A 22491-nucleotide genomic window follows, 5' to 3' on the forward strand; every position below is an offset into this window, starting at 1 on the left:
GACCCTCCCCTTTCCTGCTGGTCGTATGGGAGAGACAGGCGCAAAAGGGAGAGGGGAGCGGCGTACAGCTGTGCATGCCTCAAGGCAGCGAGGGAGGGCGACAGCCGTGCCGCCGCCGCCTCCTCCCTGCTCACCGGAGGTGTGCACTCGTTCATCTCCCGCCTCCCTCCCCTTCGTCTTCGTCTTTGTAGCGCCTTGTTAGCCCTTCCTCTCTCTTTCCTCGCAGCGTCCATCCCTCTCTACTCGCCGCCCTCCTCGCGTTCTGCTTTGTTGTGCACTTCTCCTGTTCAACGGGCGCCATGGTGGCTCTGACGGCGCCGCCACCGCGGCCAGAGGAGACGATACCAAACCTCGATGAGGTGGAGGTAGCCTTCCGTGAGCTTCTAAGGCAGGGCGCGAGCCTGGACATGCCGCAAGTCGCGGCGGCGCAGAACGCGCTGCAGAAGGTGCTCCGCGAACACACCCGCCTCCTCACCTACATGGAGACTCACTCTCGACCGAATGCAGACGCAGCGTCGGCCACCGCGGACGACGATGACGATACCGAGCCTGCTTGCGTGTACACCTTCCGGGTCATGTACGACGGCGCCATCACGGCAGTGCACGATAGCGTCGTGGCTGCCACGCAGCAGCGACAGCGGGCGGCGGGCAGTTTCTCTCGCGCCAAGGCGTCGCTGGAGGCCTCCTCCTCGTCATCGCTGACTGAGGACGTTCTTCAGTGCATGGAGACCCTCATAGAGTCGCTTGGCTGGGCCTTGCACCGATCCATCGCTTTCACGGGAGATGCGCAGAGCTACTTTACCCCTATGCAGCAGAAGCTCAGTGCCTTGTCCACGCACGCCATGTCGGCGTCTGAGCCAGGCCGAGCAACACGGTCGTTGTCATCGACGAGCCCCGCAACGTCGAACACCGCCGTTGCTGCCCTCGCCATCGTCTTACCGGCCTGGCTACGTCAGGCAAACGTGGCTCTGAGTACACTGTCACACTTTGTCTCCAAGACATACCCGCACGGGCCCTGGTTCGCGCACCGCAACCGCCGCGCCGTCGTGCGCAGCCGCCGTCTCCGTCACCCGTCAGACGTTGGCGAGGCGCCGTTCGAGACGCTGGTGCGCGCCGCCTCGCGTGTCCAGGACAGGGACGTGGAGGCGCTGTCGGAGGCGGTTCTGCGTGTCGCACAGGCTCACACACAGTGTCTTGCGGCGGTCCGTGCGACGAGCGAGCGACCGAGGGATCGACCAAGCCTGGCCAAAATCTTTGCGCCGCTGAACACGTCGCTGAATGGGCTGACAGCCACGTGTGAGGACGTGATTCGCCGCCGCGAAGACGACCGCCCGCACGCGCACGCGGTGCTCGAGGCCGGCAATGTCTTCACGTGGCTCGCGACCGACTTGGAGCCGTGCGTCGTCATTGAGGAAGCGTTCAGCAGTGCCAACACGTACATCAACAAGATCACGGCGAGGGGGAACGTGCTGCTGCTGCAGCAGGAGAACGGCTGCGCTCTTGGGCAGCAGGAGCTGGCCAGGGCGACCGTGACGTGGGCAGCAATGCTGCGCGAGGCACTGGAGCGGATGGTGCTACTGGTGCTTTACCGCTATCCGAGAGCCGTGCCATGGGGAGAGTCGCTCGAGTCACCGATGCCCCGATACATAAGCAAGCCACGCCCGCCGTCCGTCCCACGCGATCGCGGAGAGGCTGTGCCTGTCTGGCGCCGCGCACAAACAGCGGCCGAGCAGGTGGCGCGCCGTCCAACGCACCCGCCGTCATCGACAACTTCATCCACCGCAGCGCCAGCGCCACCCATGCCTCGCACACAGGATGCTCTGGTGGTAGGAGCAATGCCGCCGCCAAACACGGTGTTGAAGTCCGCTGAGCCGCAACCCACGGACGCGCAGCAGTCGAAACCGACGCCAGAGTGCACGTTCGACGCCGTCACGCAGACGTGGACGGTGCAACACTACCACCAGCCCCTTGTCGGCCCCGCCTCAGGAGCGAAGCAAGAGCCGGTGCTCGTTGTGCTGCCAGAGGAGAAGCTCGACAGCAGCCACCTCGTCCGCATCCTAGACTGCTTCAACACCTACGTGACGATCCCGGTGAAGGTGAGGGGGGTCGCTGTAGAGCGCTGCCAGAACTCGAAGCTGCAGCTGGCGAGCAGTGTTGGCCCGGTGCGGATCAGCGATACGGAGCGGCAGGAGGTGCTCATTGAGACTTCGGCGCCGGGCGTGCATGCGGCGAAGGTGAACGGGCTGACGATCCACCTCACAGAGGCGTACAACACATCCATTGTGACGCGGATGGCATCTAACGTGAACGTTACAGTCACGGCGCGCATGCCGGACGGCGATCAAGAGGTGCGAGAGCTGGCGCTGCCGGAGCAGTACATCACCACCATCAAGGAGGCGGACCAACTTGTCACTCGTGAAGTGACGTACTCCGGCTAGCGACGGTACCAGGGCCTGGCAAAAGCGGGCTGCTTGCGCGCTGAGGGAGGGAGATAGCGGGTGACCGGCCGCGCCATGCGGCGACTCGCACAACCAACCCTACACTCTGAACGCTTGCGTACGCATGTACGCATGATCGGGCCGGCGTTCTTCCATCGACCTTTTATCTCGCTTCGTGTGCTCCCCTCCTCACTTGCTTTCGCGAGTGAGTTCCGGGCTCACTTGCCTGTCGCATGCTCCCCGGGAGTGCGTACGTACGCCGGTAGAAAGCAGGGGTGGTGGTGCGACACACCTTACGTGATTTAGATTCTGTACGCGCATCTTCTTCATTGCCTCTGCGCTAGTCTGTCTTTGAGCCGGCGAGCTCGTGTCTGTGCGCGTGCACATGCGTGTGCCGTCCCTTCCCCTCCCCTCATCAGCCCGCTCGCTCAGTCGCCGTATCGCAACGCGAGCACAAGACGCGCAACACGCACACCGTGAAGCGCGTGCATGTCGGTGGGGCGTGTTGGCACTTTGGCGGATGCGGTGCGCGCACCTGCCCACCCCCATCCCCTCTCGATATCACTCGGTGTCTTCGTGTGTGCGTGGGCGTGTGTGTGTGCTCTCGTTTTGTGATCCCCGCGCAGCACGCTTCCCGCACGACGCATTCGGAGGCTCACGGGCCCCGGACACATAGAGGAAGCATGACGTGTTGCCGACATCCACGTCTCCTCTCGCCTCCCCATCCCTCCTCGACAACCGCACGCCCTCATGCGCGCTCTCTTGGTCTATCTCACACGGGTGCGCCGGCACCCCCACTACCGTCACATCCCGCATCCGCGACTATCAGGCCAGAGCCGAACGGAAAGAGACGCGAACGCACACGAGACGGAACCGTGGAACGAAGGACTGCGCCGGCCAAGACGTGCCCCTTCTCCAGTTTTCGCAGCATGCGTCTTCTCCACCTTGCGACACGGCGTTTCGCATGCTGCATGTCCTCCGCCCCTCCCCCACGTCCACGCCATCGTTCTCGACTTCTCAGCTGCTGCCGCTGCGCCATTTTGCTTCGCTCTCCGTCCTTCATCTCGTCCCTTCCTTATCATGTACCTTCGCCGTTGAACCAGCCCATACATGCGCTCAGACGCACACGCGTACGTGTCACGCCGACAGTTCAGCAGGAGAGTGTTGGCAGTCGCACCTCCCCTCCCTTCCCTACTACACCCCTCCCCGTCTTTTCTCCGGGGCGCACATCACCTTCACGACGTGCTCTGAGGAAGGAGAGGAGCGATCGAGGCCTAACAGTGCGGGATGCTGCGGGTGTCGCTCTCGTCGTGCGTGTCATGTCGCCTGCGTGGTGTTGCAGGGCCCACGCCCGGTGTGGTGGCCGCGGTGGTCGTCGCCGCGTCTTCGTCAGCGGTGCCCAAGAGATGGACATCGCTCCCTAACTCACAGGTCTCCACGCAGCGCCTCTGCGGTACGAGCTCCAGCGCTACCCAAGGTGCTTCCAGCATCAGATCGCCTCATTGCACCTCATTGTCTCCACCCTCTACCCCATCTGCTGCCCCAACGGAGACAGCCACGTTGACTAACGGCGCCATCTCGGGAGGCGGCTGCGGCAGAGCGTGCCTGGCTGCACACGGGGCCTCCATTGCCTCCCTCCGCGCTGCCTTTAACGGCAGCTGCGGTGAGAGTGGGTGCGTTCGCGAAGGTGACGAGGTCACCGTGCGGGCCCGCTTAGAGCGGACGCGCGGCCGCGGCAAGCTTGCCTTTCTCCACCTCCGGCAGCCGCCGCTGGAGTCCGTGCAGGCAGTGTGCGAGGGCAAGGAGCTGACAAAGCAGGCGAGGAGCATTACGCTAGAGTCTATTGTCGATGTCACGGGCATCGTGCGCCGCGCGGACACCCCTGTGCAGTCGACTACGTGCCAGGGGTGGGAGCTGCAGGTGACGGCGCTGCATGTCGTCAGTCAGGCGGCCACCCCGCTACCGTTTCCGTATCGCGACACCAATGCAAGGCTGGACACCCGCCTCAACCACCGCGTTATGGACCTCCGCACAGAAAAAATGATCGCGGCGTCGCGGCTCGTGTCGGCTCTCGGGCAGAGCTTCCGCAACGAGCTTCTCGCACGCGATTTCATCGAGGTGCACACGCCGAAGCTGCTTGGGGCCGCGTCGGAGGGCGGCAGCAACGTGTTCCGGGTGGACTACTTTGAGCGCAAGGCGTACCTGGCGCAGTCACCGCAGCTGCACAAGCAGATGATGGTCATGGGCGACGCGATGCGGGTGTTTGAGGTCGGGCCCGTGTTTCGCGCCGAGAATAGCCTGACACATCGGCACTTGACGGAGTTTGTTGGTCTCGATGGTGAGATGGTGATCAAGGACAGTCACACGGAGGTGCTCGACGTGCTGGAGCCAGTCATGTGCGCCGTTCTGGCGCACCTCACACAGCAGCACGGCAACCTTATCGATGCTCTCTGGAAGCAGCAGCAGCAGCAAGGGGAAGGGCTGCAAACCAGCGGCGGCGATCCGCAACCTGCCACCGCTGCGGAGCCGCCTCGCTGTGGCAGTCGTGGTCACGCGCCGCGTGATGTGTGCTGCGAGGTAGCACTGGAGCGCATGACCCCCTTGGGGATCACCACAGACGCCTCTCCGACGACGCGGACACCGTTCAAAATCCCCGCGCAAGTTGATCCTTACCACGCTCGCGTGGGCGGAGATGGTAGCGGGTGCCGCGTGCTTCGCATGAGCTTCGCAGATGCGTCGCAGCTGCTGGCGGGCTGCGGCGGCCCAGAGGACATGGCCGACTGCACACTGCCCGTTGAGGACTTTACGCTGCCGCAGGAGCGCCGCCTTGGCCAGCTCATAAAAGAGCGCTACGGGGTTGACCTCTACGTGATCGACAGCTTTCCTTCCTCTGCCAGGCCCTTTTACACGATGCCGGTGGACCCATCAATGCCGGACGGTCCAACGCGGAGCTACGACATGTACCTACGTGGGGAGGAGATCTGCAGCGGTGCACAGCGTGTCCATCAGATAGAGCTGCTGGAACAACGGCTGTCGGCGAAGAAGGTGGACAAGGTGAGTGTGAAGGACTACGTCGACTCCTTCCGCTACGGCGCGTGGCCACACGGCGGCTTCGGCCTGGGGCTCGAGCGCATTGCCCTCTTCTTCCTCGGCCTCGACGACATCCGGCAGGTGTCATTGTTCCCACGCGACCCGAAGCGGATCAGCCCGTGAGGCCGCCCACCCTCCCGTGCCTTCTACTTCAGCGAAAAGGGGAGAGGTGAATGAGGTGGTGGGCTGAGGAAACGGGTTTCCAGCCCTTTGGCGCTGTGACGTTTCGCCCACACCCGCCTCGCACATGCACACCAGCAGACTCCGAGGCAGCTAGGGGAGTGGGCGACGATGTCGGCGATCGTGCGCTGTATGCGTGTGCGGGTGTTTACGCCCTATTCCCTCTGACCCTCGCCCCCCCAACTCTTACAGACACGCACACACGCACACACACACACACACACACACACACACACACACACACACACACACACGCTTGTGAGCGCACGCACGAGTGTGCTCCTCCTCATCAGAAAAGGTCATCAAAAATGATCGAAGAGAGCACGCAAGCCCCAGCCACGCCAAACGTCCTTCTCTTACAGCAGAATCACGAAGCCAAGCTGCTCGGCAAGTATTGTTGACGTAGGCGGCGGTGACAAGGGGTCCTTGCCTATGGAACGATCATTTCTCCCTTCCCGCTACCACTACCCCACTGCCAGGTCCCGTGCAAGCAGGTGCGCGCACCGGTGATGAATGATAACGATGTGCGTCTCGTTGTGTGTGCTTGAGCGGTGCGGGAGAGACCGAGGGAAGGGAGGTTGTTGAGGGGGGAGGACTGCTCTTCCTTCCAGCCCATGCCGCGAGTGCTGGCCTTGTGGAGGGGCGCTGTCCGACATCCGTCTCTCCACCTTCGTGTGTCTGCCACCGATGCACACCTCCTAACGGTGTTGTGGTCGCCGTGCCACACCGTCTCTGCCCCCTTCCCAACACCATCGGTGACGACTTAGCTCTATCTTCCTACCGCATACTCCGTGCTTGCATTCTTTTCCCGCCTTATTGGCCATTTTCTCGGCGTGCGCGCACCCTCTACAGGAGCTGCAGCACTGAGCGTCTTCCAGGCCCGACACATACACACCCGCGTGCGAGCACTGGCACACGCACGCATCTATCGATGCTCAACTTTTCGAGGCTGGGCGCGCTCCCGGCGCGACGGCGCCGCACCACAGCCTTACACGAAACGCTGCTTGCGTCCGCTGCGCGTTGTCATCGTCAGTGGCACAGCACCTTGGCGGCTTCCAACTGTGGCGGGATAGCTGCGGCGCCAGCAGCGCGTCGCGCTGATCCCTGTCTGGCAACCTCTTCTAGCTCGGCGCAGGCGCTCTCTAGCCACAGCTGCCCTACAGCAGCTGTTCTTGTCGACACCAGCGACAGCGCGCTCGTGACGCTGCCCTACTGCCTTGCGGTTGTGCAGGAGAAGGTACGCGCCCATTTGCGGTCGCTGCTCGTCCAGCGCCTCCTTGCCCCCCTGCTCACCGAGTCCCTGGCAGACTTGTTTGGAGAGCCGGACAGCGAGGGCAGCAGTGACACGCATCCATACCGAAGCGGTGACGCTGCAGCCATGACCTCCGCCGTTGTTCACAGTGTCACCCAAGCACCGAGCGCTCTGCGCTACCTCGCCTTCTCGCACCAGCATCCACAGCTCCGGCATCCTAGCTGGACACCGCTGTGGGCAGCGAGTCCGTCGTCGAACACACCACTCTCTGCGGCACCATGCACCCCGCATGCCGATCCGTACGCTGAGATACGCACGGATGCCAAGCGGCCAGACGAGGCAGCGGTCGACGCCTTCGACGTCCACGTCACCCTCGTAGAGCAAGAGGCGGCAGAGGCACTTGTGCGACCTTGCCTCGGGGAGGTGGCACCGCTGCTGGGCTGCCGCGCGTGTGGCTCTTTCCGCGCCGTCACCACCGCCGCTCACAATGTGATATCGGCGGCCTTCTCACCTTCCACTAAGGTGGGCGCCCCGTCAGCCCAACCCGCTGCGCTATCGCCATCGCTGCCGCCTTCTTTGCCCGTCGTCACCTACTGGGAATGCTGCCGCGTAGACTCCTATATTCCATCCTATGTGCAGGTGCAGGCCGCCGTGCGCCATCTGCTCCTTCGACGGCGACCGACGGCAGACTACACTGCAACTGCGTGGTCAGCAGTGGCGTCAGCGTTCATGTCGGCGCCTCGGTTACCGCCAGCACGCCCCTTGGCGCTGGTGGCGGTGGTCGTACCAGACCACCTGACAGCCCTGTACTCAGAGTTTGCCGACATGCTTGAGCGGGAGGGCGGGCACATGATGCAGCAGCAGCAGCGGCGCGGCGCCACGTGTGGCGGGCCAGTGCATCTTCTTCTTTTCAACAGCAAAGGGCTGGCGCGAGAATATGCCGCCGTGTAGAGGGCGTGTGTGTGTGTGCGTGTGCGGGGACAGGACGCATGTAGAGCTGCGGCTACTCACGGACCGTTTTCGCCCGCTCGACATCCGCCTCCTCCTCCATCCCCCCTATGGTGCATTTTTTCTGTTGTGTGTGTGTGCGTGTGAGAACTTCCTGCTTTGCAAGTCCGTCTGCGTCCCCTGAGCGCATCTTCACGAAGGGCGTGCGCGAGCTCGACGATGAGAGAGAGGGCTCGCGAGGCTGCAGCGCGATGCCCGCGCATTGGTGCGCGCGTGCTCTCGCTGTTTCTCGTTGAACGTGTCGCGCACTCGAATGCAGACTCGCACGTACTGCGTCTTGCATGTGGGTGTTTCCACGTGTGCAGTCGTCCCAACACTCGCACCATCTTCGCTTCAGACGCTCTTACCCATCTCTCCCCCTCTCCCCGTCTGCGTGGCTACGCATATGTGAATGTGGACGCGCGCACTCACATGATTCTCCACCACAGTGCGCCGTTGCCGAGGATGGTGACGTTGCCAGGCTGCACGCTGCACATCGCGGTTGATGCGGATCTGTCCGTCAACTTTGACCGTCTCCTCTGCCCACCACACGCAGGCTCCAACTGCGTTGGTGTGTCCTCCGTGGCCCCGTCGGTGGCGCATGCAACGTTGTTTTCGAACCTTCCGCCCCGCACACAGGTGCGGGGCGTGCGCCAGGTGAACGCTGTCTCGCAGACGGTGGTGCTGCGTTTAGCGTCCAGCGCCTCCAGCGCCGACAGCAATGGTGCAGTCACGCCTGCTTCGACTTCAGCGTTGACAAGAAATACGTACGTGGTGGTGGTGCTGGATGCGCAGCAGGTGCCACAGATGCTGTCGGCCGCGACGGCGCGCCGGTGCCCACCGCACTTGAGTGGTGCAGGGCCACTTGGCTGGTACCTCGACGCCGTCATGGCAGGGTTGCAGCAGGCGAAGGAGGCAGAGGAGAACGAGGTATGTCGCAGTGGCGCCGTATCCGCGTTGACGGACAAGGACGTGAACAGCTCACGCACGGACCAGCCTAGCACCACGACGCGTACGCTCCTAGCGCGCCGCCGCGGCACCGACGGCGATGTCGTGCACCTGTCGCTCATTGTTGTGCCGAACGCCACAGTTGCGTTGAGTGGGCTGAACAGCACGAACGTGAATGTGACAGGGGCTGAGGCCGCCGCTCTCTTCAGCGCTGCCGTCGCGTGGAGCGCTACACGACGAGTGATAATGGAGGTCGGCGATGTGGAGGAGCCGCTCGCTGATCGCAACGCTTGCAGCGCGGCGGCAAGAAGGTCACACGCTGTTCCGGTGGAATTAGACTTGTGCGCCACCGCTGCCCACGTCCAGCAGGCGGCGCAGATGATTGCCGCACTGGGTAACAAGCTGCTCAAGGCGTGGCCCACCTCTGCGACGGCTGTCGGTTCTACGTCCCTGTTCGCCAGTGATTCAGCAGAGGCAAGCATCGCTGATGCCGCTGACGTGCGGCGTGACACACAGCGCAAGGTCATCCCAAGCGACTTTCACGCTCTGTACACCAGCATGCTCACAGAGGTGTCCTCCTTCTCGGAGCGCAAGACGATGGCGGCGTTGACAGCCTTCCCCACCATGTGCCACCTCTTGGAATACGTAGACAGTATCGCGGGGTCCGCACCAGGTGCCCAAGATGGCAGCGGCAGCGGCGGCGACGGCGACAGCGATGTGGCCGTGCACGTTCCGGGTGCAGTTTACAGCATCAACTATGGTGAGCATCGCTCATGGAACGTGCTGAATAGTGCCATCATCGAGGCCCTCGTGACGGAGTACGAGCGCTAGAGCTGGGCTGTGGTGGCGGCGACAGAGAGGCGCATGGGTGTAGCCCCTCCCCCCTCCTCCTTTCCCTGCTGCAGTACACCTCTTCCCGCCCACTCTTCTTTTCTCTCCAGCCTCTCTGCCGGTGTGCAGCAGAGCGGTGTCTCTCCCTCCTCCGCCCGCCGAATACACACACACACACACACACGCACACACACATACTATAATCGGGGAGAAGGAGGGGGGAGTGCTACTATCGCTGGCGCTCCTTCACTGTGTAGAGACCCCATGCTTCATCCAGTATGTGTGTAGCAAGTTCTGTGATTCCTGGCATGTGATGATGGGGGCCTGCCTACGTGTCTCCCTTTCTTCTGCCTTACATGCTCTTCCTGCACCCCTCCCCTCTGCCCACCCCACCGGATCTACTCTGCCCTCGCTGTCCCTTCCGCGACGAAATACTTGCGGTATGTGTGTGCGCGTGCGCAGGACACTTCCGACGTCACACACAACTCCACGTTGTCTCCCTCTTCTGTTTCTGCTTCCTCGCCTACGCACCGATACGTGCTCCACGCCCGTGCATCCTTTGCCTTTACAGCCCCGTCTTCCCCCCTCCCCCTCCTTTTCCATCAATGCCAGCCGCCGCTGCCGCTGCTGCCTCGTCCTTGGCGCAGCGCCTCGCGCAACTGGGACAGCGCTTTGACGTGATCGAGTCTGGCCTGAGGCACTTGCAGCAGCAGCAGCAGCCGCTGCTGCGGCACGCCGCCCCTGGTGGAGCCGCTGCCGGTGCGGCCTCCTCTGACGCGTCATTCTGCCCTGCCAGCAGCGCTGTCAAGGCACCAGCTGACCTGCCGGCGCTGCAGCCCGACCCCAAGGATCCGCTAGAGGTGGCAAGGCTGCGGCGCCATTGTGTGGACAGCGGGCTGCACGCCACCGAGTTTCTGTGGGTGCCGTCGAACTACTATCAGGAGAACCTTCAGTGGCGGCGCGACGCCCTGCACGCGCCAACCATTCGTCACCTATGCAAGACAATCTTGATGGAGAACACACATTGCACGAACAAGGACTGCGCGGACCGCAACAACTCGCGCTACTACCTTGTCGTGTACCAGTACGTGGACCGCTTCAACTCTGACATGGTCGGCCGCGCGATCCAAGAGCTGAACCCCGGCATGGGAAAGAAAAAATTCAACTTCCGGCTCGCTGATCCCGCAGAGTCGGAGAAGCTGACTGGGGTGCGCAGCGGCGCCGTTGCCCCGTTCGGCACTGCTATCCCGATTCCGGTGATCCTGAGCGTCGGTGTTACGCAGCTGGCGCCACCGACCTTCTACGTCGGCGGTGGCCACGTGGACTGCAAGTGCCGGCTCGACACGGCGCAGTTCATCCGGGTGTCAAAGGCGATCGTGGCCCCAATCAGCGTGCCTCTAACGGATGAGGAGCTTGAGCAGATTGCAGACTAACGGTGCTCCGCAAAGACGCGCGCGCAGAGGCGGTGAAGGAAGCGACTCGGCAGTACGTGTCTCGATAAGAGATACGACGCCGCGGTCTTGTGCGTGTGCGCGAGAGGCAGCTGGGCGCGGTGGCTGCTAACGACTCCGCGGGACGTGAGTGGCCCCTCGATTGCCCCCTTCCCTCAAACCACTCCACATGCTGCTCCCTCTCATGACCTCTGATTCGCTTACAGACGGCTTTCGCGTCCGTGTACACCGTCTCCGTGCAGAGAAGACGATGTGCGTGCCTGCGTAGAGGCCTTGCCGCGTAGGGCTCAGCCGCATTCCGCGACCGAGCAGGTCTCTCGCACGCCCATTCCCTTTACCCAAACACAGTGCATGTGTACGCGCAAAGACAAATGTGGACAGTGAACGCCACCGACATGCGTGCCATCGAGGCACTTGCTCACATACTCCAAGAGAACAATGATCGTTACGCTGTGGCACGGCGGTGCTCCGCGGTGCAGCAGTAGCACTCTGCTGTTGTGCTGCTCTCCCTTTTCCCTGCACTCTTTTGCACTCTCCCCATCTCTCCGCACACACCACTCTCGTTATGCGTTTTCATGCGTGCTTATGTGGCTCATCGACGCACACATCCACACACCGGTACGCCTCATTCTCTACCTCCATCTGTGCACAGCTTCATCGCTCTCCATCACCTTCTCTGACCCCACACCCCCTCCTCTCTCTCCTCTCCCCAACCATGGCTACTCCTCGCAGCGCCAAGAAGGCCGCCCGCAAGAGCAGCACCAAGTCCGCGAAGGCTGGTCTGATCTTCCCGGTGGGCCGCGTCGGCGGGATGATGCGTCGCGGCCAGTACGCTCGCCGCATCGGCTCCTCTGGCGCCGTGTACCTGGCCGCCGTGCTGGAGTACCTGACGGCGGAGCTGCTGGAGCTGTCCGTGAAGGCGGCCGCGCAGAGCGGGAAGAAGCGGTGCCGCCTGAGCCCGCGCACCGTGATGCTGGCCGCGCGCCACGACGACGACATCAGCTCGCTTCTGAGGAAGGTGACCTTGTCTCACAGCGGCGTTGTGCCGAGCGCCAGCAAGGCGGTGGCAAAGAAGAAGGGCGGCAAGAAGGGCAAGGCGACACCGAGCGCATAAGTCCTCCGGCTTGGCAGCGCACACGCGCCGCTGTATGTGCGCGTGCGCGTGGGTCCCGACTGGGGCCGGCGATGAGGCACATCATACCTCCATAGAGACCCTATCTTTTGTTTGATGGCTTCTCAGATGACCACTTGGTTCCTTCCTGCCTTCGTTTGGGTTGTTTCTCTCCCCCGCCGAGGGTACGAGTCAGGGTAGGCTCGGACAAAACTTGCCACACCCGCGATGGGCCGCAGCTGTCTATCGCTCTCTCGCTCTCTCGGTCTCCTGACCGGGACAGGTTGTCGCCCCGTCACGCGTACCGGCGTGCGCGCCCGCTCTTGCGCCCTGCCCCACCATTCGTCGAATGATGCGCGACGCGCATGACAGGCGCTGCTGCAGCACTGCTCCCTGCGGTTGCTGAGTGCGTGCATGGCGTTGCTACTGATGTGTTTGCACTGCATCTCACTCGCTCTCTTCACGCATCCGCTCGCCCTTCTTCCCTCTTCACGAGACTGCGTCGGTCTTTTGGTGCTGCTGTGGCGCAGCCCGCCGCCTTCCACTCCCCCCAAACACACACGTTCATACGCTCACACAGCACTCGTGCGCACCGACACACCCACACCCCCTCCTCTCTCTCCTCTCCCCAACCATGGCTACTCCTCGCAGCGCCAAGAAGGCCGCCCGCAAGAGCAGCACCAAGTCCGCGAAGGCTGGTCTGATCTTCCCGGTGGGCCGCGTCGGCGGGATGATGCGTCGCGGCCAGTACGCTCGCCGCATCGGCTCCTCTGGCGCCGTGTACCTGGCCGCCGTGCTGGAGTACCTGACGGCGGAGCTGCTGGAGCTGTCCGTGAAGGCGGCCGCGCAGAGCGGGAAGAAGCGGTGCCGCCTGAGCCCGCGCACCGTGATGCTGGCCGCGCGCCACGACGACGACATCAGCTCGCTTCTGAGGAAGGTGACCTTGTCTCACAGCGGCGTTGTGCCGAGCGCCAGCAAGGCGGTGGCAAAGAAGAAGGGCGGCAAGAAGGGCAAGGCGACACCGAGCGCATAAGTCCTCCGGCTTGGCAGCGCACACGCGCCGCTGTATGTGCGCGTGCGCGTGGGTCCCGACTGGGGCCGGCGATGAGGCACATCATACCTCCATAGAGACCCTATCTTTTGTTTGATGGCTTCTCAGATGACCACTTGGTTCCTTCCTGCCTTCGTTTGGGTTGTTTCTCTCCCCCGCCGAGGGTACGAGTCAGGGTAGGCTCGGACAAAACTTGCCACACCCGCGATGGGCCGCAGCTGTCTATCGCTCTCTCGCTCTCTCGGTCTCCTGACCGGGACAGGTTGTCGCCCCGTCACGCGTACCGGCGTGCGCGCCCGCTCTTGCGCCCTGCCCCACCATTCGTCGAATGATGCGCGACGCGCATGACAGGCGCTGCTGCAGCACTGCTCCCTGCGGTTGCTGAGTGCGTACATGGCGTTGCTACTGATGTGTTTGCACTGCATCTCACTCGCTCTCTTCACGCATCCGCTCGCCCTTCTTCCCTCTTCACGAGACTGCGTCGGTCTTTTGGTGCTGCTGTGGCGCAGCCCGCCGCCTTCCACTCCCCCCAAACACACACGTTCATACGCTCACACAGCACTCGTGCGCACCGACACACCCACACCCCCTCCTCTCTCTCCTCTCCCCAACCATGGCTACTCCTCGCAGCGCCAAGAAGGCCGCCCGCAAGAGCAGCACCAAGTCCGCGAAGGCTGGTCTGATCTTCCCGGTGGGCCGCGTCGGCGGGATGATGCGTCGCGGCCAGTACGCTCGCCGCATCGGCTCCTCTGGCGCCGTGTACCTGGCCGCCGTGCTGGAGTACCTGACGGCGGAGCTGCTGGAGCTGTCCGTGAAGGCGGCCGCGCAGAGCGGGAAGAAGCGGTGCCGCCTGAGCCCGCGCACCGTGATGCTGGCCGCGCGCCACGACGACGACATCAGCTCGCTTCTGAGGAAGGTGACCTTGTCTCACAGCGGCGTTGTGCCGAGCGCCAGCAAGGCGGTGGCAAAGAAGAAGGGCGGCAAGAAGGGCAAGGCGACACCGAGCGCATAGATACTCTTTTGGAGGCTCTGTCGCCGCTGAGGAGAGCAGGGTTCCACTGGGAGTCGGACGGGGAGGGGGACGTGTACGCGTTTGTGCGGACAGGTGTGGGCAGCGGAACAACCGGAAGATTTGTGTGCAAGACGCACGTATTCTGACGGCATCTGTGCCTTCTCTGTTGCTGTGTTTAGTTCCCCCCTCCTTCCCTTTTCCTCTCCCCCGCACCTCTGTGTGCGCGTGCGTGTGGAGGCTTTAAGCGCGCACCTACATACCTAGGCAGACCGACAGGCATGCGACACGCGAGATGACGCCCCCTTCTCCCTCCATCCATAGCGACACACATGCACACGAGCATATATATATATATACATATACCACTATCTACCTATATATTGATGTATGTGCATCGTTGTATACATGTATATATATATATATATATATATACAACGATGCACTCTGTGTGCTTTTCCTCTTTTCCCTGCTTCCTCTTCACTGTCCTCCGTGAGATGCGACACATTCTCTTGTCTTCCACCCCCTGAAATATTTCCAAACTGTGGGCGTCATTTTCCCTTCCCTTCTCCCCTTCACACCTCTTGCCTTATCCCCCCCCCGCACTCCTCTCCCCTCCCCCTCCGGCTGGCTCCTTCTATGGAGAGGTGACGGGGAGATGAGAGGACTGAGAACGTGGTGGTCAGAGGACAGAAGAGGTGCGGGGCCGGGGGGGGACACAGGGGGAGAGTAGCAGCAAAGTAGCGCAACACTGCGGTCAACGGCTATCGATGTGTCGTTCTTACAACGCATGGTGGCTACAAGGGGGAAGCAGACTGGCGGCGCTGCGCCGGCGTCTCTTTCCCCTTCGTCGTGCTCACGCTGAGAACGCTTTGGGAGCGACACGGGACAAGACCTGAAGAAACACGCCCGAATTGCCCAGCAGATGACACGCCTGAAGGCCATCCCTTATTTTCTTGTGCGTGTGTGTGTGTGTTTCTCCCCGTCCGTGATGGCGTCATTTTTTTTTCTCTCTCGACTCTCCTTTCGCACCACGGCCTCCCATGTTCGCCGCTGTGACTGCGCAGTGTACTTCTAGCCCTCCTTCCCTTGTCCTTCTCTCGCTCTTTTCATCCACTGACTCCCCTGCCCTTCAACCTTCCTACTCCGACCATACCGACTGCTGCTGCTCATGCAATTAACGCACGCACACGCGTCTCCTCCTCCTTCAGGAGGCCACTAAGCAAGTTGCCTTGTTCTCGTCCCCCTTCGCGCATTCGCCGCCCCCCTCTCCCATGCCCCCCCCCCCCTCCCCCCTGCCTCCTTCCTCCTCGGCTGACGTCTTCGCTGCAGCCAGCGAGCAAGCGACAAGCTCAAGCAAGGAGGAACACGAAGGTGCGTTGAAGCCGCACTGATCGGTCAGAAGTGAAGAGGCTGCCAAGTCAGTCCCATCTGCTGCCGCCACACATCCCCCTCGACCCGCCTTCCCTCAATGGCGATCCCTCAGCACCCAGTAAAACATGCATAGACGCGCTACACTCATAATTATACGCGCAAGCGCCTCATGCTACAATGTGAGGTGCGCCTACGAGCGGTGAGAGAGGCCGCATCCCCGCCTCTCGTCTTCTCCTCTCCCGCGGCTGGCACGTGTGAGATCAGCCCCCACCCCACCCCCTCCGTTACGACGAGAAGGCGTTTGCTTTGCCGGGGGTGGTGCGCAGAGAGCGGGTTCGTGGCCCCTCCGATGTGGGCGGGGCCACGCGTGCGTCGGCGCCGTCCTCCCCTGTGCCCCTCACGGAGCTCTTTTATGCTCGCCTGTCGCACCCCGCAGCCGGGAAGCTCGATGGGCGCTTGTCTGCTCTGCTCTGCTCTCTTCCCCCCACCGCGCTGCCTCGCACGGCGTGGGCGCGTTGCCCTCTTGTGGGCGGCCTCCGCCATGCGTGTCGGGCCCGCTTCCGGCCGCGGCGTTCGGGTATGTAAATACAGACATGTGTATGTGTGCGCGGTAGCTCTCTTCCACCCCCTCCCTCCTATGCCGGGGGGCATGCCACCTGCTTTTACGGCCTTGTCTGCCCGTTCAAGGCAGCCCCACCCTGACCAGCCTCCATCACGTCCGCCACCGGGTGCGAGACAGCGGATGAGAGGAGGGGGTGGGTGGGCCCTGCGCTGTCACCGACTTTGACAAGCAGCTAAGCAGCGATTCCGCAAAGGCGGCCCACAGCGGTCCTCTCCCTCCCTCCGCCCCTAGCGGGCGACGCCCACAACAGGCCAGGGGAAGGAGGGGTGTCGAGCCCCGCACCGCTCCAACTCACTCTAAACTGCCTTCTCTTCCTTCCTACCGACACTCTCTCTCTCTCTCTGACCTCACATCAGCGAGGGCAGGAAGTGGCCACCCATGCACAGACGCGTCGGCGCATGCGTCGGGGACACCTCGTGCATGCGTACAAGTGTCTGAATTTTCACTCCTGTTGTGCGACGTCCAAGCGCCCCTGCGGTGAGGGAGGAGGAAGAGGAGAAAGTGGGGGCGTGCTCGATGCCTTGTTCGCGTTCTTCCCTTCTCCGAGTCAATGCTTTCACATGTCCAGGCACATGTATGCGTATGACACTTTGCTTCTCGATCCCTCTTCTCTCTCTCCTTCCTCTCCCTCCTCCCCCGCCTCTTCCCCCTTCCCTCTCCCTCCCTCCCTCTCGCCCCCCTCCACACTCACACACACACACACACACACACATTATTTTTGCGCACTCCACCCATCTTGCACCCCCAACCCCTTTTCACTGCTGCCGCGGTGGGTTTGGCCTGTCGACTCGTCGGCGTACAACGGCGGCGCGTCGACCACTACGGCGATGTTGCTACCGCGGAGTAGACGAGCATCAAGTGTGTGTGCTCGCGTTGTGCGTGGTCCGTCCTTTTCGCTACCGCCCTGCTCGGCTCTCAATCACATTGTACATGGGTTTTGGTGTTGGTGGCTGGTCTTGTACGCTTCCAGGCATGTCGTTCTTTCTCGAGTCGCCACTGCGCACGCTCGTCGGGGCGCTGGAGAAGAATTACCCGCAGTACCGTGACCACCTCGCGCAGGCGCACAAGATGGCGCACCGGGCCTCCGAGGAGCTGGACAGGGCGTCACCTTACTTCGCCAAGGCGGCCAGCTACACCTCCGTCGCTAGGGAGCAGGCTACCAGGTTTAAGCTGGATGAGCTCGGCCCGATGCTGCTTGGCCTCGCACTCTGCTTCTTCGGCGGCTCCTACACAATGCTGATCGCTGTCGTCGAGACAGTGCACCTGCTGTGTTGGGAGGATCTCAAGCACTCTTTTCAGGTGCTATACCACAACTACGAGCGGGCGGCGGAGCAGAACCGCAAGGACCACTGCGCCGACGCCGATGGCAACTGCGTGGCAGATGTGCAGGAGGTGTGCGACGCCGACCTGCTCTCTCGTAAAGCTGCATTGTTCTTCAAGTCGGTGGACATTGAAGCTGCTGAGGCGGCGGGCCGTACCATCGGCGCTGCAGCCATGTCAGTGATTGCGGCGCTGCGTGTGAAGCTTGCCCGGTCGTTTGCACTCGGCGGGTCGCTGGCGAGTATGGCCATGACTTATATCCCGCTGGAGGCAGCGCTGAAGGACGCGCTGCCAGTGGAGCACAAGAAGTGGTCCGGCGTCATCGCGAAAACGGCGGCCAACGTGATCGCCATGACGCTGGCATCCATGATGTGCGGTGCCATTGGCATGATGCACTGCTGCATTCGTGGCGCGCACATGTTTGCACAGCACGCCGTACATATCGCAAAGGATCACGGGCTGCTGGAGGACGACATGACGCTGGACAGCCCCAAGGCGAAGGCACTGGCTGCCATGGTCGCATTGATGGGGCTTCTCTGGCAGGTGACGCACACCGATGCGAACCCCTTCCCGATCAACATCTTTCTCCTGCCCTTTACGGTGGCTGAGTACGTGCTATTCTTTGTCGCGAACGGCTTCCTCTTCGCTACCTTGTAGTGGGTGTGGCTTCGGTAAGCGCGAGGGCAGCCGAAGACCACGAAAAACAGAGGAAGAGGGTGTGTGGGTGGGCATGCTTGTGTCTATGTGTGCGTGATGACGATGCACATGACATGGCCTCCTCCCGTGCACCTGTTCACCTCCGCCTTCCCTGCCCTTTCTCTCCTCGTCCTGTTCTTCCTGTCTGTCGGTCTCCTCCGAGAGTGTGTCGTCGTGCCCGTGCGCCTCTCTCTGTCGTTAGATTTTGTGCTTGTCGACTTCTCTCTCTCTCTTTCCTCTCGCTTCCGATGGCGGCGCACGCGTGTCCTCCAGCACTCCTGTCTGCTCCCCTTCTCTGCATCCGCACCACCTTCCAGATGAGGGCTGCCCCATTGAAATCGGAGTGGGGACAAGGCCGCGTGCGTGGATCAGTGGCACACATGCACACATGCACACATGCACACACACACACACGTATGCATCGCCTTGGGGAGCGTGGTATTATCATTAGAAAAATAGTGCGTATAATTGTGGGTTGCGAAGGTGGAATCAAGCAATAGGGCAACCGCAACGATGCGGATGGTCGTGATGATGCGTGGCAGCTCTTCCAAGGTCATCATCATCACCGCCGCCTCCCCTCCTTTCACCACCTGGACAGCTAGACAGGCACGGGCACAAATTAGCGCGCGTGTGCGAGTCTTTTGTTGAAAAGATGGCGTCACACGCAAAAGCTGTAATGTCCCCCCCCCAACTCTGGTTTGTGTGTGTGTGTGTGTCGGCGTCGGTGTCGGTGTGGGTGAGGGCAGAGAAGCCATTGCTACACCCACACGCAAACACACACACACACACACACACACAAACCAGAGTCGGGGCATGTGTGGTTGTGTTGGTGGTCGTCGTGAGAACACACCGATGCGCTCGCCCAACTCTTCTCCCCCCGCACTCCCCCTTTCGTGGAACTATAACAATGACACAGGCAACACGCACCAAGAGAGAGGGAGGCTGCTCACAATTCGAAAGTTGGTAGTGACGAAGCTACTCCCCTCTCTCTTCTCAGTCACTGATGTAGCGCGATGAACACCATCGGCGCTGCAGACTCTGCAAGGGTGGCAGCAAGGCTGCCCCTCCACCCCCTTTCTTCTCTCTCGCACGTCTCGTGTTGCACGGGACGTGCAAGGAAGTCGCACGCGCATGTCAGGGTGCACGTGTGCGTGTACCCTCGTGCTGCGGAACCTTTCATCACCTCGTTGCTTTTCCTCTCTCCGCACATTTTCTCTTCTTCTCGACTACCACCACCACCACCACCACCGCGTTGCTCCTCTTCTCTCTCACACACCCTCGCAACGACTCCGCCATCATTCTTGCCGCCATTTTTGCCGCCGGCACTGCGGCCCCGTCTGCGTGCACACACATCCATGTCTTCGTGACCCGCGCCTCTCTTCACCTCTGGCGCCGGCTGTGTGCGCACTGAAGAGAGGCAGGAAGGAAGAGAACGACTGAAAGGCACAGAGACCGAGCTTTCAACGACTGAGTTACACATCGGTGGCGTTCATCATTGCCACTCATCCCCCACCCATCTTGCATCTGCAGTGGTGGCTGCACTAGCTGCCTTGAGACCACCCACCTCTACAACCGAACCGCACACACGCACGCGCGCACTCACGGGCACCTGTGCACACGATGAGCGCCACTCCGTCGAATGTGCTGCTGGGCCTCTTCGACGGCTACATGTCCCACAAACGCGATCAACTCACCTCGGAGACCAAATTAGGTGGCACGCCGACGTATTTTCCGCCATTAAGTGACGCGGACAAGGCGCAGATACGTCGCTGGACGAGCTGCGGTGTCTGCGGCCATGCTATGAGCCTCCTTACCCAGGCGTACAGCCCGCTGCCCACAGCGCCGGCGAGCCGTCCGCACCACCGCATGGTGTACGTGTTTGGCTGTAACTCTGGCTACTGCTCTCGGCAGCCGACGAGCAGCATGGTGGCCTTTAGCGTACAGGTGGATCAGGAGGATGAGCAGGCGCTCGCCGAGAACGCCGAGGAAGAGGACGAAGACGAGGTGATCGAGACCGGTCCACTGCTGCCGTCGGAGCTGCCTGAGGCCGTGTTGCCGCCATGCTACGTCTACATCGATGCGGAGCCGTCAAAGGAGGCTGTGGTGCCGACGGACATCGAGCGTGAGCTTATCAAGATGGCGGAGGAGAACGCGCGGAGCACCGTCACAGATGAAGAGCTGCAGCAGCTGGAGCAGACGGTCGACCTGAAGGACACGAAAACGGACTACTACTACGAGAAGTTCCGCTCACGGGTTGCTCGAGCGCCGAATCAAGTACTGCGCTACTACGAGCGCACCGTGGCAGCAGCAGCAGCCACATCTGCGTCGTTGCGCGCAAAGGATGTCAAACCGATCTTCATGAACCCGGACAAGGTGAAAGCCATGGTCACCATCCCTGCATGCGCCTGCTGCGGCTCTACGCAGACAGCGGAGCTGCAGGTGATGCCGACATCCCTGTACTACCTGCACGTCAGCGAGTACACTGCACTCGCGCGGGCAGACGCAGCCGCCATGGCGGCTCCTGCAGGGACGCTGGCAGCAGCCAGCACACACAGCAATGTAGTTGACACCCAGTCACCTGTCGCCTCGCCCAGCGCATCTACGACGACGTGCAAGGCATCTGCGCTGTCCGGGGCCGCCACTGGCACCGAAAAGGCGATCCCTGCTAATGTTGATGACGGCTGCGACTTTGGAACCATCACGGTGTACGTGTGCGCGAAGGACTGCGCGGCGCGGCAGCATGGGGTGGTATTGCGTCGCGAGACCCTGTGCGTGGAGGAGGCCCCCACCATGCGAGACGAGGAGCGGGCAGGAAAGGCAGACGCTGCCAAGGCAGGCACCGACGGTGCCACACACAAGGTAACGCTAAGAGAGCTCCTGCATGGAAACGGGGAGGGCGGCGAGGACATGGAAGATGATGATGAGGGCCACATCGATGATGAGGCGGTGTCGACGGCGTAAGGCAGCACGTGCGCATGGGAGGGCGAAGCGAAGCGCGTGTCGAGAGAGACCTGAGGTGTGGCGGATGCTGCGCCGTGCCCTACTCGGCCCCCTCGTCCCTTTCCTTGTCGTATACGAGTCACAACACCAATCACATCTCCGTCTGTCTGTGCGCGCTCGCCTGACCGTCGTCCCTCGTCTGCTCCCCCCTCTTCAGGCAGAAAATTTCCGCACCATTTCGTTTAAACACAGGACGCACAGCACGGTTTTCTACGTCACCACCCACGGCGCCTGGAAAGGTAGGACGTCAGTTGACCTCCGTTCCCCTGCAGCAGGCACGGATGAGGCACGCCGCTGTCTTTTCTTCTCCGAGTGCTCGAAGACCAGGTCCTCCTGCACGCATGCGCGCTGACAAGGGTGCCTATCAACTCCTACGGATTCCCTTTTGCTGGTCTTCCTACCCGTTACTGCGGCAGCGCATGACGGAGACCAAAGCCAGGGGTCCGCCATCGCCGTCTCTTGCACTGCGCTCCATCTTGGCCACCACCCTCTAACTTAACACCACTCGCTTCTGCTTCTGCACACCCTCCTCCCATACCGCATACATCTCTCCATCCATTGCGCCCATAATGCCCGTGCTGCGCGGTGCACATTTTGGTCTCTGGCCGTGTTGGTGACCGCTACCACCTGCTGGTGCTGCTGTAGCACTCGTCGCTGCAAGAGAAGTAAGAGCAGCAGGAGAGGGGGGAGGGTACACGTCTTCCAACCAGGTGCAGCCACCTCCACATGTGCTGCTGACACCCTCCTATCCTAACCCAGTGAACGCATCGGCGAAGCGCATAAAACGAAACGCTACTCTCTTTCTCTGTATATATCTCTCTGTCGGTTGAAACACGGGTGACGGGCGCCTATTCTCCCGCTCCGCTGCGCCTGAGCCCGGCACATTGGCCTCGCTTCCCTCCTTTATCTTGCCCTCACTGGCGGAGGAAGTGCACACGCACGCGGCATATCTGCGCTGGCTTCTCGAATTCTTTTGGTCTCCCTCCATTTGCACGTGGGTTGAGCGCGGTCGCGGTCATTGCGAACCTTTCCACTGCCCGTCTGCCTGCCTACCTGCCTGCCCGCCTGCCTGCCCGTCTGCCTGCCCGTCTGCCTGCCCGTCTGCCTGCCCGTCTGCCTGCCCGTCTGCCT

The 22491-nt window shown here is 62.0% G+C and overlaps 10 protein-coding genes across 10 annotated transcripts; all 10 read left to right on the forward strand.

The window, feature by feature from the left end:
- Nucleotides 1-299: 299 nt before the first annotated feature.
- Nucleotides 300-2438, forward strand: LMJF_21_0891 (hypothetical protein; the record flags this gene model as incomplete). Its single annotated transcript, XM_001682986.1, has 1 exon — nucleotides 300-2438. One exon carries the CDS (start codon nucleotides 300-302, stop codon nucleotides 2436-2438), a length of 2139 nt encoding a protein of 712 aa, XP_001683038.1.
- A 1287-nt stretch (nucleotides 2439-3725) lies between these two features.
- On the forward strand, nucleotides 3726-5651 carry LMJF_21_0895 (putative aspartyl-tRNA synthetase; the record flags this gene model as incomplete). Its single annotated transcript, XM_001682987.1, has 1 exon — nucleotides 3726-5651. One exon carries the CDS (start codon nucleotides 3726-3728, stop codon nucleotides 5649-5651), a length of 1926 nt encoding a protein of 641 aa, XP_001683039.1.
- A 988-nt stretch (nucleotides 5652-6639) lies between these two features.
- Nucleotides 6640-7911, forward strand: LMJF_21_0901 (hypothetical protein; the record flags this gene model as incomplete). The annotated part of the gene is made up of 1 exon (XM_001682988.1): nucleotides 6640-7911. The coding sequence occupies one exon, from the start codon at nucleotides 6640-6642 to the stop codon at nucleotides 7909-7911; it is 1272 nt and encodes a 423-aa protein (XP_001683040.1).
- A 468-nt stretch (nucleotides 7912-8379) lies between these two features.
- On the forward strand, nucleotides 8380-9726 carry LMJF_21_0905 (conserved hypothetical protein; the record flags this gene model as incomplete). Its single annotated transcript, XM_001682989.1, has 1 exon — nucleotides 8380-9726. The coding sequence occupies one exon, from the start codon at nucleotides 8380-8382 to the stop codon at nucleotides 9724-9726; it is 1347 nt and encodes a 448-aa protein (XP_001683041.1).
- Nucleotides 9727-10331: 605 nt separating this feature from the next.
- Nucleotides 10332-11159, forward strand: LMJF_21_0910 (conserved hypothetical protein; the record flags this gene model as incomplete). Its single annotated transcript, XM_001682990.1, has 1 exon — nucleotides 10332-11159. The coding sequence occupies one exon, from the start codon at nucleotides 10332-10334 to the stop codon at nucleotides 11157-11159; it is 828 nt and encodes a 275-aa protein (XP_001683042.1).
- A 733-nt stretch (nucleotides 11160-11892) lies between these two features.
- Nucleotides 11893-12291, forward strand: LMJF_21_0915 (histone H2A; the record flags this gene model as incomplete). The annotated part of the gene is made up of 1 exon (XM_001682991.1): nucleotides 11893-12291. The coding sequence occupies one exon, from the start codon at nucleotides 11893-11895 to the stop codon at nucleotides 12289-12291; it is 399 nt and encodes a 132-aa protein (XP_001683043.1).
- A 631-nt stretch (nucleotides 12292-12922) lies between these two features.
- Nucleotides 12923-13321, forward strand: LMJF_21_0920 (putative histone H2A; the record flags this gene model as incomplete). Its single annotated transcript, XM_001682992.1, has 1 exon — nucleotides 12923-13321. One exon carries the CDS (start codon nucleotides 12923-12925, stop codon nucleotides 13319-13321), a length of 399 nt encoding a protein of 132 aa, XP_001683044.1.
- Nucleotides 13322-13952: 631 nt separating this feature from the next.
- On the forward strand, nucleotides 13953-14351 carry LMJF_21_0930 (putative histone H2A; the record flags this gene model as incomplete). Its single annotated transcript, XM_001682993.1, has 1 exon — nucleotides 13953-14351. The coding sequence occupies one exon, from the start codon at nucleotides 13953-13955 to the stop codon at nucleotides 14349-14351; it is 399 nt and encodes a 132-aa protein (XP_001683045.1).
- A 2923-nt stretch (nucleotides 14352-17274) lies between these two features.
- Nucleotides 17275-18321, forward strand: LMJF_21_0940 (conserved hypothetical protein; the record flags this gene model as incomplete). The annotated part of the gene is made up of 1 exon (XM_001682994.1): nucleotides 17275-18321. The coding sequence occupies one exon, from the start codon at nucleotides 17275-17277 to the stop codon at nucleotides 18319-18321; it is 1047 nt and encodes a 348-aa protein (XP_001683046.1).
- Nucleotides 18322-20028: 1707 nt separating this feature from the next.
- On the forward strand, nucleotides 20029-21321 carry LMJF_21_0950 (conserved hypothetical protein; the record flags this gene model as incomplete). Its single annotated transcript, XM_001682995.1, has 1 exon — nucleotides 20029-21321. One exon carries the CDS (start codon nucleotides 20029-20031, stop codon nucleotides 21319-21321), a length of 1293 nt encoding a protein of 430 aa, XP_001683047.1.
- Nucleotides 21322-22491: the final 1170 nt, after the last annotated feature.

The sequence above is a fragment of the Leishmania major genome, chromosome 21, assembly GCF_000002725.2.
Source record: "Leishmania major strain Friedlin complete genome, chromosome 21".
NCBI lineage: Eukaryota > Euglenozoa > Kinetoplastea > Trypanosomatida > Trypanosomatidae > Leishmania > Leishmania major.